This window comes from Crotalus tigris, unplaced genomic scaffold (assembly GCF_016545835.1).
Source record: "Crotalus tigris isolate CLP2741 ecotype Arizona unplaced genomic scaffold, ASM1654583v1 scf7180000020112.174653, whole genome shotgun sequence".
Taxonomy (NCBI): Eukaryota; Metazoa; Chordata; class Lepidosauria; order Squamata; family Viperidae; genus Crotalus; species Crotalus tigris.
The window spans coordinates 141,097-155,393 of NW_024097863.1; the positions used below are offsets into that span (position 1 = coordinate 141,097).

At 33.2% G+C, this 14,297-nt stretch overlaps 1 protein-coding gene across 7 annotated transcripts in view; it reads right to left on the minus strand.

Moving 5' to 3' along the window:
* Positions 1–12,926, minus strand: part of LOC120318190 (pro-neuregulin-1, membrane-bound isoform) — a 30,083-nt gene extending 17,157 nt beyond the window's left edge. Inside the window, exons 1-3 of one of the 7 annotated variants that reach the window (XM_039365557.1) lie at positions 12,777–12,926; positions 5,510–5,568; positions 590–613 (exon numbers count right to left, since the gene is read on the minus strand). In XM_039365557.1, the coding sequence (XP_039221491.1) occupies positions 590–613; positions 5,510–5,568; positions 12,777–12,814 (121 nt within the window). In that variant the 5' untranslated portion in view covers positions 12,815–12,926. Of the gene's footprint in view, positions 1–589; positions 614–5,509; positions 5,569–6,126; positions 6,207–12,776 lie in introns of all 7 variants that reach the window. The other 6 variants (XM_039365560.1, XM_039365559.1, XM_039365561.1 and 3 more) reach the window with 6 other exon arrangements.
* Between the last annotated feature and the right edge of the window lie 1,371 nt (positions 12,927–14,297).

Consider the following 14,297-nt stretch of genomic DNA (forward strand, 5'->3'; position numbering starts at 1 on the left):
GAACGGTCACTAAACAAATGGTTGTAAGTCAATGACTACCTGTATAAACCTTTTTCCTTTGCATGGTGCAAATCCAACAAGTATTTTCAATCCTCAATTGTTTTAGGGACATATGCACATAATGGTTGTATAGAATAACTTTGTTATTCCTTTCCATTATTTTCTAAAAAGGAGACTTCTCCTTGTTATTTTCTGAGTGTTTTTACCAGCAGTTAATTTCATATGTGAAAATTGCATAGGTTCAATTCAGAGATAGCAGCAGTAATATATTGTTGCAAATGTTAAAAAAGTATGCCAAATTATCCATCAGAAAAGTTAGTTTCCTGTCTTTCGTGGGCATCTCAAGCACATTCCACAGTGGTGTGTGTGTGTCTGTTTTTATCTCTCACACACATATACAAACAGGCACAAACACACACAGGCGTATGGTTATGAGAGCTGTGTTAAGTGTAATAGGGAGCTGGCAAAGGCTGTTATAGCTGTATGATCCCTTTTAAAGCACAAGGAAGTTGGTTAGAAACTGAAGGTGAGGCAATGAAAAAAAAGTTTTCAATTTCTCAGCAAGCTAAAAGGAATGATTGGTCCATACCCATAAATTCAATCCCAAGATGCTCTGCCAATGCAGAAAGTTGACATAAAAAGAAAGAAAAGGGAAAATAGTTTCAGAAAAGAGCAATACACCTTACTGAAAAAAATAAATTACACATGGATATTATATCTATTAGGTGTTTGCACAATGAGACAGGACAAATGGCTTAAGGTTAATGTGCAGAGCTCATGTAAGTTTTCACAGGCTCTTTTTTAAAAAAAAATATTTACAAAATTATGGCTCTAAACCAAACCACAAAATGGTACAGCTATATACAATTTAAACAACATGATGACTTCACCAATGTATTTTAACCCTTAAAGATATTACTGAAGTATATGTGTTTACTATATCATTTATATCACATTTAAGGTATAAAACACCCCCATATAAAATATGCTCATTACTACATTTACGGTCCATAGTGGAGAGTTTGCTATACATAAAACTACACTGTCCCTTGTTTCTCAATCTTAGCAACTAAGATGTGTGGACTTCAACTCCCAAAATTCCCTAATCAGCATTTTGGGAACTGAAGTCTATACATCTTAAAGTTGCTGAGATTGAGAAACCTGGCTTTAGTCTGTTGTAGACAGAATTTAAGTTTAGTCTACTGTAGGCTCATGTTAGAAGGGATAAAATGTAAATATACACAGTTCTGTATCTGAAGTGGTAGTAAGTAGCCTCTTCTGCAATTTTAAAACTGATTTGGAAGGCTTCTTAGATCATACAAAGGAATGAGAAGAATTACTGAAATTGTTATATGTTACGAAGCCTCAGGGGGAAAAAAAAAAGAGAATCAATCTGATCAGAAGCAGATTTATGAGTAACTTTGTAAAACCATGAAACGACATATAAACATTATGTGTTTCAGAATATTATATGATAACGATATTGAATCTTACAAGTGAATTTCCTTTCCTTCTTCTTCTAATACTACTGGGAGCGGAAAAAAACGGCATTACAGTAGATGATGACTAAGAAGAGACTATGTGTAGTTGCAAATGACTACCTTCCATATAGGGCGGCCTGTTATGTTGTGGCTACTATAATTGCTGGAATTTATTCAGACAGCACAATTTGCTACAATGAAACTATACTGATACTTCAGCTGAAGTACAGAATTGCTTGCCTTTTTAATATCCTTTGATATTATTATAAACAGACTAACTATGGATCGAAAGTCTATTTCATTGCAATATTGGGAATGTGTATAATGCATGGATAAGTTTTTTTTTTAAATGATAATATTAGACTGCTGGTTTTATAAAGCATTCAATGATTACTCATAGCTCTGTATGTTATCATTTAATTCTAGTATCAAACTATAACTGCTATATTTATCACTGAGGAGCAATTGCTGATTCCTTTCTTAACATGTATAGGTGCAAATATATATACTATATTCATTTTCACTTCTTATAGGTTAAAATATTTCCAGCAGTGTCCAGTTTCCCTTTACAACCAGTCATATTTTAAGGGTTAAATAAAAATACATAGGTTTTTCACAGTCTTAAGAGCCAGTGTTACTTGCCTACATGAACACTACTAACAATACATATTAGCTGCAGTTGCATAGAAGTTTCAGTAGAATTAGTGACATGCTCATGCATAAATATTATTGCATATGATAGTTCACAGGTAAGATAGACAACCCAGTTGAATTTCAGATAAATTCACTAATTTCAAACAGCTTATATATGAACTAATTGAATGGCAAATTGAATATATATATATATATATATAATTTTCATTCATTTGTTCATTCGTTCATTCATTCATTCTGGTAGCAAAAATCATGCATAGGGAACATGCACTGCTTATTCTAACTCCAGGATAAATGCAAAACATTCCAATTAACATTTGCAATTCATACGTTTTCTTGATTTTCAAACTCTCAAACAGTCATGCTTGCTAAGTTCAGGGCTAAAGATATTATTCCATACATTCACAGTATTATACAGCTACTATGATTTTATTTGCTATGTCTGCTTTGAATGTTAAAATTTATAATAGCTTATTTAAATACTTATTACACAGGTACACAGCCTATAAATAGCAAAGTGATAGATAGCACTTTGCTTGTAGGTTGCTGTTAAAACTCTGAGACTAGTTGGGGGGGAGCAGCTTTGTAATTTTTCTTTTTGCTTGTTTGTTTAGGCAGTTCTGCCTATAAGCTTCATTCTGTAGTGCTTTGCGGTTGAGCACAATTATCATCTATGCATGAAGTTACTAATATTAACAAAATCACCATTGTAATGAAACAATTTAAAACCCAAAGTAATTTGGCTGCAGCATACAGCATAGCGATCTATTCTATCTCCTTAGGAACCCCTCATTTTTTTTGTCTTGAATTTCAAAGGTAGCTAAGCCTGAACCAAGTAAAAATTACTTTTAGTAATTTTGCTGTCTCTTTTGCAAAAGGAGATTTCTGTGTTGCCTGAAAGTGGTGGAGCTCTGCTTGAATGTCAACGAGATAATGTAAAATTTATCTTCAAAATCTCTTAATCTACTGAAGACGGAGTGCAATTAAAAGGCTGGATGGTGGGTATCACAGGCGAGTGTTAGGGAGTACGAAACACCGGTGGCAACTAGGGAAGATAGATTGGTGCTATGGGAGGGTGGTCATAAAAGTGGGCTCCCAAATTTCTAACACATGACTATGAAGTTGCTGCAATGGCTGGAACTTTGAAGTTGGGTTATAAATCCATTTTTTCAGCACTGTTGTAACTTTGAACAGGCATTGAATGAATGGACGTAACCTGAGAACTACTTAGATCCCTTAGAACTGGTAACCACTGAGGAGTACATTTTGTGAGGTTGCATGATTTATTGATGGAATTAATATACAAGAAGCAATCTGGCAAATTTTCTAAAAAGTTATTTATATCAGGAGTAATTACAACTTATAGCAGTACTATGTCTATTTTTTGTATTCATTTTATCTTAGACTACATTATGAAATAAATCTTCATTATATGTTTTACAGCTACTCACATAATATACAGTACAGGCAAACCACCACATAAATGTAACTTTGAAGTTACTATTTAACAAGTATATCTTTGTATATCTTTACTTATATCAGACAATTTGAAACTGCTTCTTTTGGGATGATTCTTATGAGATGCTAATGTATATTCACCAAATACGTTATTAAGGCTTTAAAAGAGACTTTTGGTACATACATTTTAGGAGGTAAAAGGGGAGTCATGATTTGTGAACATATTTAAGGAGTCCAGATTATTTTTAGCATTCAGGTGGAGCTGAAGTCAGTATCTATCTATCTATCTATCTATCTATCTATCTATCTATCTATCTATCTATCTATCTATCTATCTATCTATCTATCTATCTATCTACAAATAAAAAGTTCAATTATTATTCTAGATTAGACTTCCTGTTCATATTATGCCTTCATTATTCTTGGTTCCTGAACATATTTATATAATAGGAAAGAAGTTAGAAAATTCTTTCAAATATATTTCTTATTTGGGTAATGAAATATCAAGAACGAGCTTTCTACTAATTGATTTTTTAACTCAAGAAAAATATTAGGCAATATTAATTCTAAAACTCCTCTTTGGGAAATTGCTTGTAATTTAGGAGCTGAGTGCTTAGGATGGTTATAAATTATTCATGCATTTTTTTTCACAGACATGAAAAATATAACCCATATGACTGACGCATGCTACCTTGCCAATGGAAATTAAATAGGATCATCATGAAGGAGCTGACATTTTTCACTGCTATTGAATAAACCATCAAGGACTGTTTATAGGGCTGTGCACACTTCAAAAATGATTTGAAAGAAATACTTTGAGCCATGTGCAAAAAACAGGATCTCTCTGCTACTCATTAAAGCAGGTCACTTTTTTTTTTGTTTAGGCTTCTTCAGGAGTTTAAAAAAGAGATGCCACTGCTTTAAGGAAACACTCATTAAATGAATATGACACTCTTAAAGCATTAGTATTCCACTGACAACTTAATCAAAAATATTCGGATACCATTAGTAAGTACGCTGACTATGCACAGAACTGTAAGAACAGTGTTCACCTCATAGAATCTCATGGCCAGTTTTAGCTTTGAACTTAACTGGTTATGAATTATGGGAGGTAGAACCAAACATTTCTATAGGGCAGGGGTAGGCAACCTTGGCTCTTTTATGACTCAGGAATTCTGGGAGTTGAAGTCCACGAGTCATAAAAGAGCCAAGGTTGCCTACCCCTGCTATAGGGAGTCCGACTGCAAAAGATTGTTGTTTTTGAAAATCTTTTTGGGTCTGCCACAAGTACCTCTAAAATAGCTCTTTAGAACCCTACTAAACATTTGTTATGAAAGGGCAAAGCAAAATATATTAACATTCAGTTAATCAGACAGGGATAACAAATTCTTGGGGTTCAATATATAAATCTGAATTCTGACACGTATGTCATATAAATGGCATTCTCCTGTTTATGTTAAGTTGGACATTTTTAAAAACGTAAGTAAAGCCATTGCCCTCAGTTCACATATTCTTCAGCACTGTTTATGATCATATTTGATAAAAGATGATGTAATCATATTTTATATCCAATTTCCTCCATGACTATTGCTCAGAAATATCTTATTTGGATTAGATTCGGATAGTTACAGCTTTGTAATGATATTTAGCCTTATGTTCATGTTTAGCTCCTTGAAAAGCTATTAATTGGAATCAATATTGTTTCCCCCCTTAATTTTTATTGTTCTAATTTTGCTGAAGTCTTGACATTGCTTGGACAATCATTACCATGCAAACAGGCAGAAGCAACCAAGATTAAGGTTCATGGAATCCATTTAGTAATAAAGGAAAATCTGAGGAAAGATGCGACTAGAAGAAAGCAGAACCAAACTGAGCATGCTCCTATTCAGGCAGAGACAGAAAGGAAGTGGACGTACTGTAGAAGCTGGCCATTACGTAGTTTTGACAGCGATCACCAGTAAATTCATTTGGGCACCTGAGAGTAAAAACAAAAACAAAAAGAAAGAGAAAACAGAGAAAAAGAAAAAGAGGCAATTATATGCTAAGAGGCTCCTTGCGTGACTGCAGCCAGAACTTTGATGAATTCATCTTCAGAAATTGGGCCTGTTTCTTATTGCCAAGAGGCTGAAAATGTTTTGAGGAAAAAAAAATGGCTTTACAAGTACCAATTTAAGGAGGAAGGTGGTTAATTTTAGTTAATATAAAAGTACAACACCTGAAATGACAACTTGATATTATTGTCATTAGATAGTGAACTTGAACACAAGCCAGCTATTTTTTTAAAAAAATTAGGCTAAAGCCTCAGAGACTCTTATCCAAATAAGAATACTTTCAATGACAACCAGAACAATAAAGAATTGCTGCCATTAGCAAAACAATAGTAAGTGTTTGGTGCTGTCAAATCTGCACAGAATGGTCAAAGGCAAAAGAAAAAGATCCCATTTTAAACTGAAGAGTGAAAACATCAAATGATAGTGATTTTGATTGCTGTAATTTGGGGAGAAAACACATTTCATCTTATTTTAAAACATACTTTGTGGACTTTTTGGCAATTTATGGACTTTCATGGGTACAACTTCAGCACATCTTGGTCCAGAGAATCCATCCTGACACCTAAAGGCAAAAATGTGATCCACAATTTAAAAAGAGAAGAACTCAGGGGTAGAGAAAATCCTGTTCTGTTTCTATGGAACATGAGACTCCTCTAAAAGACCTCGGAGAAAGAATTTAAAATGAAAATGGATGACAGAACCATTGCATTTTTATGTAAACAAATTCTGTGTCACCAAAAGATAACCACAAATAACAAAACTAAAACGTACAATCAAGGAAAGGAAGTAATGCTGATGATAAAATTTTCAGCTGATGTTTCTTTTTCTAGAATGCTATACCATGAATTCATTGGTGCTTTCAGCATTTATTTTGATGGCGTGATCAATTAAGGATATTATCCTTTTTTTCCCACTGCCATATCCATTGATATTTTAATAAATATGCAGAAACATGGACTTTTATGTTATAGTTGGACTACAAAACTACCCAAAGCAGAGAATAACATTTTCAAATACAAATTATATGATGAAATAGGCAATGTTTTTCTTTCTTTCTTTCTTTCTTTCTTTCTTTCTTTCTTTCTTTCTTTCTTTCTTTCTTTCTTTCTTTCTTTCTTTCTTTCTTTCTTTCTTTTCTTTCTTTCTATGATTTAAAATTATTAATTGACCAAATCAAATGAACTCCAGGCAGCATTATGTTAAAACAACAATGTAATATATCAGTAGCAAGAACATTATAAAATCAGAGGCAAAAATATATTTATTCTATTATTAGGGTCCAGTAGAAAAGCTGATCCTCAATATTATTCAGAATAAAGGAGGCAAACTGGCCAAATAGGACTCCCAAGCTTTAGCTAAAAAAATATATGTAACCATGCCTCAGGAAAAGCGGTAATAAAAAGTTCTCTTTAAAGATCAGACTTATATTGAAACAAGCAATTCCTCAGATATTGTAAACTCTTGTAAGAAACAGGACTTGAATTCAGCTCAGGAGAAAACTGGGAACCTCCGTCATATAGGAGTCTCTGATCCCAAAATGCTCTCTCTGATTCTATCAAGGACTCTGCATTAGATGCATTCTCTAGATCCTTCAACCTCTGCACCTAATTCTTCAGATGATGTTCCACTACATCCATGGGAGAAGAAATATCTATATGCCGTGCTTCTCTTTTTCCTTATTTCATGTCTTTAATTCCTTTGGGTCACTGTTTATTGGTCTTTTCTGTGTTGTGCATAACATAGGTTACCTCAAAAAGGAATAGCATAATGGGTATGTATGTATGTAGGTATATATGTATGTATGTACGTATGTTCATTGGTTGGTTACAGTCTCAAGACCAGAATCTGGATTATAATAGATCTAGATCAGGGGTGTCAAACTGCTGGCCCATGGGCTGGATGTTTCATGTGGAAGCTGCACCCACCCCATTGTCAGCAATGGCAAAACTGGCGTCATGTGATGTCGCGAGTTTGACATGTCTGATCTAGATCAAGAATTTAAATCAGGGGTTATAAACTCTTAATAGTTTCTGGTAGATTGACAAGGATTAAACATGTCTTTAATGCTTATAAAACGAAGAATCATTAGCAAAACAAATACATTTTTTAAAAGAACTGTTAATTTAGTTCAGTTTCTAGGCAAAGCTGATTTCTTAGTTCAATAATTTTTAGTTTGATATGATTTATACCAGTTGGCAGATTACAATATCATAGATGCCACAATTGTGGATTTGGTCTAATTAATTAATCAAAAAATATATGAAATTGGGACAGTAATACACATTCAAATACTTTTATCTGAATGGAAAACATTTAAAAATGGATAATAATAATCTAGGAAACAGAAATGGAGATAATGTTTTTATAGAAATGATTTAATTGTATTGTCCTTTAATACTGCAGGTAATTTATAATCCTATAGGAAAGCATTTATCATTTCCTCTGTCCATTTAGACAATCTCCGTCTGGTGGTTTTAATTAACCAGCACAGTCAAAAGTCCATCATGCACCCAATTTTCCTGAAACAGCAAAGGATATTGTTCATATCCTTGCAGGGGGAAAAAAAGAGAAGAAAATCTCATCTATAAAATGCTATGTAAATTAATTGTGTGGATTATTGAACTTTCTTTAGGATTCCAGTTCAAACCCATTTGGAAAGGTTCCAGTGGCCCAGATTGGATTTGCCACAGAAAATGTGCTTTTTTATTGCTATCACTATCACTATTATAACTATTGCTATAGGGTAAACAAAGAGAGAGAGAGAGAGAGAGAGAGAGAGAGAGAGAGAGAGAGAGAGAGAGAGAGAGAGAAGAATCCCCACTAGAACTGAATTGGATTTCATTGCTTTTGTTCAGTATCATTTTGAATTCAAGGGATGAAAAGAAAATGTCATGTTGAAAGAGAGAAAAAAGGAAAAAAAAACTTGTTTGAAATTTATACCATAAAAAAACTTATCTTCCCTGGTTCATACAAAGAAATTGTGCTGTGTTTGTAATATATATATATATATATATATATATATATATATATATATATATATATATATATATATATATATATTATATATATATATATATCTTATTCCTGATTGCTATTAAATTCTTTTTGCTGCCTGAATCCAATCCAAATTCAATTAAATCTATTTTTAACCATTTTGCTTTTTTTAACTTTTCCAATCTCAATTATCTATATATTTTAAAAAAAGGATCATTCCTTTTTTTTCTCCTTGCATAAAGGAGAAATAGTGCAACTATTGGAAAATTCAATAAGTAACATAGATGTTTGAGTCATAGTTTACTGTTTTTATGAATGTCAGGATTTTAAAAGTATACAACATTTTTTATGCTTAACATTTGAGGATCATTTTCTCCCAAATATGTTTTCCTAAGTCTTGTATAGTAGTCACATCCTGCTTGAAATATACCGACCAAAACAAAATAATATTTAATAATAATAATAATAATAATAATAATAATAATAATAATAAGTAGTTGGAAGGGACCTTGGAGGTCACCTAGTCCAACCCCCTGCTCAGGCAGGAAACCCTATACCATTTCAGGCAAATGGCTGTCCAGTCTCTTCTTAAAAACCTCCAGTGCTGGAGCATTCACAGCTTCTGGACGCAGGTTGTTCCACTGATTAGTTGTTCTAACTGTCAGGAAATTTCTCCTTAGTTCTAGATTGCTTCTCTCTTTGGTTAATTTTCATCCATTACTTCTTGTCCTGCCTTCAGGTGCTTTGGAGAATAGCTTGACTCCCTCTTCTTTGTGGCAACCCCTGAGATATTGGAACACTGCTATCATGTCCCCCCTCGTCCTTCTCTTCATTAGACTAGACATACCGAATTCCAGCAACTGTTCATTATATGTTTTAGCCTCTTTGAAAGGCACTTTGAAACAATTTTGCTTAAATACAGCAAATGTTATTGGATTGTATGTGTTAAACATACTCAGAAGGGCTTCATCAAATCAGAGCTGCTAAGGTTTTTAAAATTCTATTTTATCACTGATCTAGCTTGTGAATGTTTCAGAAAGGCCTTATTAGTAAATAAACCAGAATGGCCTGTAAAAAAATGTGTCCTGTTTCAGGAATACCAACACCAAGAGTTCCTTTTGAGTAAATAGCACCACTATTCATGGATCCTGGTAATTGGTGGGCACGAATTAATTTTCCAAAAACACAAAATAAATTATGTTATCTCTTCCTAACCTAACCAAAACTCCATTTTCAAACTCTGATTATTTCTGAAAATAGCAAAACATGTGGTTTGGCTAATAAAATTTATAAAAGCAAGAGTGACTGGGCCCATATAAAGAGAATTTACAATGTTTTAATAGAATTGGATTTTGAAATGGATCTAATTAAAGATTGTATGGTAAAGTGGGCTCAAAATATTCAGGAACCGATCCCGTTGGATACATGGGAGATAATTTGGGTTAGAAATGTAAAATTTACACAGGCTCAAAATTTAAGAGAAAATTTTTATAAAATGTTTTACAGGTGACATTTGGATCCCAGAAAGCTGTCTTGTATGTATTCTAATTTACAACCCAAATGTTGGAGATGTGGTAGCTTGGATGCAACCTATTTTCATATTTGGTGGACTTGTAGAAATATAAAAGCTTTTTGGATTAAAATTTGGTGGAACATTCAAAAGATTTTTAAAAGAAAGATAAAGTTTACCCCTCAATTATTTTTGTTGGGTATTATTGTAGATTTTGATGTTAAAGAAACTAATTTGATGTTGAACTTAATAACAGTAGCAAGATTATTGGTAGGGCAATATTGGAAGAAAGAGTCCTTGCCTACTATAGAAGAATGGATGTTTAAGGTGTCAAATTTAGCAGAAATGGCAAAAATTTCTGCCTATTTGAAGGATCATACACAAGAAAGATATATTTCGGTTTGGAGAAGATGGATAGATTATATTCAGAATAAATATGGGATTAAAAAGTTTCATTTAGCTTATGAGTAAATTTTAGATTAGTACTGATAGTATAATAACTCATTTTAAATTTGGTATTACTATGGTTTAATTAATATTGACTTGTTTATATTATTCTTTCTGTTTTAATTTGCTTATATTTATCTTAAATGGAATTTAATGTATTTTATGCATTTGGTTACTTATATAGTTGGGTAATGTTAATTAGAATTTGATTATTAATTTGTAACCCTGTACTCAGCTCTGGGAAGAGGGGGGAGGGTTAGGGGTGGGTGGGTTTTGGGATATTGTATACTGTATAAAACTTTTCAATAAAAAAAAGCAAGAGTGACTACCACAAACAACACTGTAGCAATGTTGATCGCACAGTGACTACATGTTTAAAATAAGAGCTTCCTACACTGCATTAATTAATCTTCAATCTATGCTTGAAGACCAAGGTTGACATAATGATATGAGTATGAGTATGATTATGTGATATGAATTAGAATGAGAGTTTTTAGTTGTTAGGAACTTTTCTCCAATGACATTTTACCTTGAGCTTAGTATCAGATATTTTACTGATAACTTTGTTGGCCATAAAGATATTTGAATCCCAGGTTGGCAGCTAAAGAGAGAATGTTTGACAATAGTAAAATTGTCTGCAATGTTATGGTTTGTGTTTCAGTTTAAGGAAATATTGCTTTGTTTTTCAAACAGTAAATCATGTGTAATAAATATGAATTTATTATTGAAGCAAAACCAGAAATATCTAAATGCTTCTCCTTTAGAATATAGCTGTATCAAAACACTCTATTTCTAATTCTGATATGAATTTGTATCTATTTGTTTTTTTTAAAAAAACCAACAACGAAGTGATAGTACAGCTCTGCTTACTTGGATTAATTAGATAACACTGTATTTTGTATGGCAAAACTGGATGAGTATGGTCTTTCAAACACTTCATTGGCCAAATTTGCTTTCCAATCTGAACATTTTAACTAGAGTTGGTATGACATTTTATCTGAATGAAATTGATCTTTCTGCTTTATCTATTCTTGCATATAATTATATCATAATTTGAATGTCATTATGAGCAATATAGTAGGAGTGGTATGAAATGAAAAGCACTTGATAATTTCCAATTGTGCTCAAACATACTTTTTGGTTTAACAAGGCCAATCTGAAAACAAAGCAATGTAAGAACACCCATTAAGAAGTAATTATATTCTCAATTTGATGCGAGGCTTACAATATTAACTAAGTCTCAGATCTATAGGAAACTTCTAGCTTCTAGAAAAAGAAAAAGAATATTTTAGCATTCTCCCCCTTTCAGTTACATTTCATAAAGCAATCATAAAAGATTAGTGTCTTTATTTGATGCAGCCAAAATATAAGACATCTTAGAATTCCAAACAATTAATTATCTAATTTTTCACAGAGTATGTGCTATATGTTTTAATGTTTCTGGAACAACTTTCAGCTTGAAAAATAGTGGAAAGTCAGTTGTGACATCTCTACCACAATGGTAAGCTATCACAGGTCATTGATCTAGCAAATATTATGGAATAATTTCAGAACGTTTTGTTTTAATGAAAGAGAGAAAGCATATGTGTATTTCATATTTGTATTTTGTAAATGGACTTTTAATTTAAAACATGATTTTTTTCTCCAAACAAATGCATAAATAACAACATTAAAATTTTTGAATGCTTTTACCATATGAACAGTATCATCTAGTCAAACCAAACATTCATTTAGTGTAGTTTTTCAAATTGGTTCACTCCAGCTATGTTGACTTATGGGTCTGATAATTTTTATGAAATGCAGTCATTGACCATGTCAACAGATGGTCCAATACAGCTGGAAGCAAATTAGGCACTAAAATAGTGGCTCCTTTTATTTTAATACATTGGGGATTTTTTTTGAAAGAAAAATGGTATTTCTTTGTCTAACAGATTGTTATTCCTTTTTTTGGCTAAATAATTTTATATATGGATTTAATCTAATTTAAATCATACACACAAAACTATCTGCATGTTTTGGAGACATGGGAAATGACTTGGGATGGTGTTTAACTCTTATTTTGGAGGACAAAAAAACCTGTCATCAGCTCATAACATATATTCTTTAGGTTAAACAGTGTTACTATATGAAACATGCATTAAAGCAATAAATTCTGTAGCTTCATTGGGAAGTTTCTCGTACTTGCATAAATATCTTGGGTTTGGAAGATCTTTGACCATGAAGCATTCACCCCCATTTACACAGTAGCCTTTCTTATTCACATCACATCTTGTGAGATGACTTGTCCCAGCAGTAGATGTAGAAGTGGCTAGAAGAAACAATGGAAATAGAAAGGGACAAATCTCAGTATGCATGTACTCAGAGCAAAAGAGTTAGAATTACTAGTATTAGCATTTTTATGACATGCAACAAATATTCAGTACCTTAGTTGCAAAGAGAACAACAAAAATCACTTTGTCCAAAGTATTCTGAGGGTTACCATATGATGTCTGAGTCAACATTCGTTTTCCTGCTCATGGAATGGAACAACTCTCCATAGCCAACTCTCCATGGTCAATTCACGGTAGTCAACTCGCAGTGAGACAACTCTCCATGGCCAACTCACCATGGGACAACGTGCCATAGGACAATTCAATAATTCAATTTAATTATTTAAAATAATTAAAACGTTTTATTTGTTGTCATTCACATTTCCTTGTGTCCCTCCTTTGGCATCCTTTCTTTAATGATTCTATTCCACCATTTCTTCGATATTAGTGTAACTCTTATCCCGCAGCGAGTTGTCCCGCAGCAAGTTGACCATGGTGAGCTGTCCCACAGTGAAGTTGGCTGCAGTGAGTTGTCCTAGACCAGTGTTTCTCAACCCTGACAATTTTAAGGCATGTGGACTTCAACTCCCAGAATTCCACAGCCAGCAATGCTGGCTGTGGAATTCTGGGAGTTGAAGTCCACATGCCTTAAAATTGTCAAGGTTGAGAAACACTGTCCTAGACCCTTCCTGATCGCCCTGTAATATTTTAGAACTGAGCTCTGTGACCCTGTAGGATGGATAAAGGAGTGAAGAAAAGCAAGTCTCCTGTTCCTGGCATGATAATTTTATTATACTTTATATAGCTCCTTATAAAATACATTTGCTGAACAGATTAAAGAAACAACATGCAAAAAGTAATACGAATAGTGTACAAATCTACATATTCACAATAAACCAAAACTTTCTTATATTCTCACATACATATTCATAAGTAACATTATGCAAAGTTCAGAAAGAGAACAAGAAATAGTAGGCAAAAGAAATGGAAGGATGAGAGAGAGAGAGAATATGTATCTTGTTTACCAACTTCTTTGAATACTTCACCGTACTTTGTTTGCAAACTATCCTTTTTCTGTCTGTATCTATACTCCCCCCTTTGTATATTGTCACACCTTGATCAGCACTTCTTTACTCTCCTACCATCGGGTAGAAGATATAGAAGCATAGCCAGCCACACCAACAGGCTGAAGAACAGTTTCTACCCATGGGTTGTCAGACTCTTGAAGGGAAAATAACTCCATGTATGATAGACTTGCGGGGCCGGCACATTGTGCAATAAGTTCACATGGTGCAATAAGATTGTGGTTTGTTGTCATTGTGAGTTGTGATGGAGGGTGCATGAAGGGAGGCTCAGCCAATCTCATTGTACACGTGTTATACTTTGACAATAA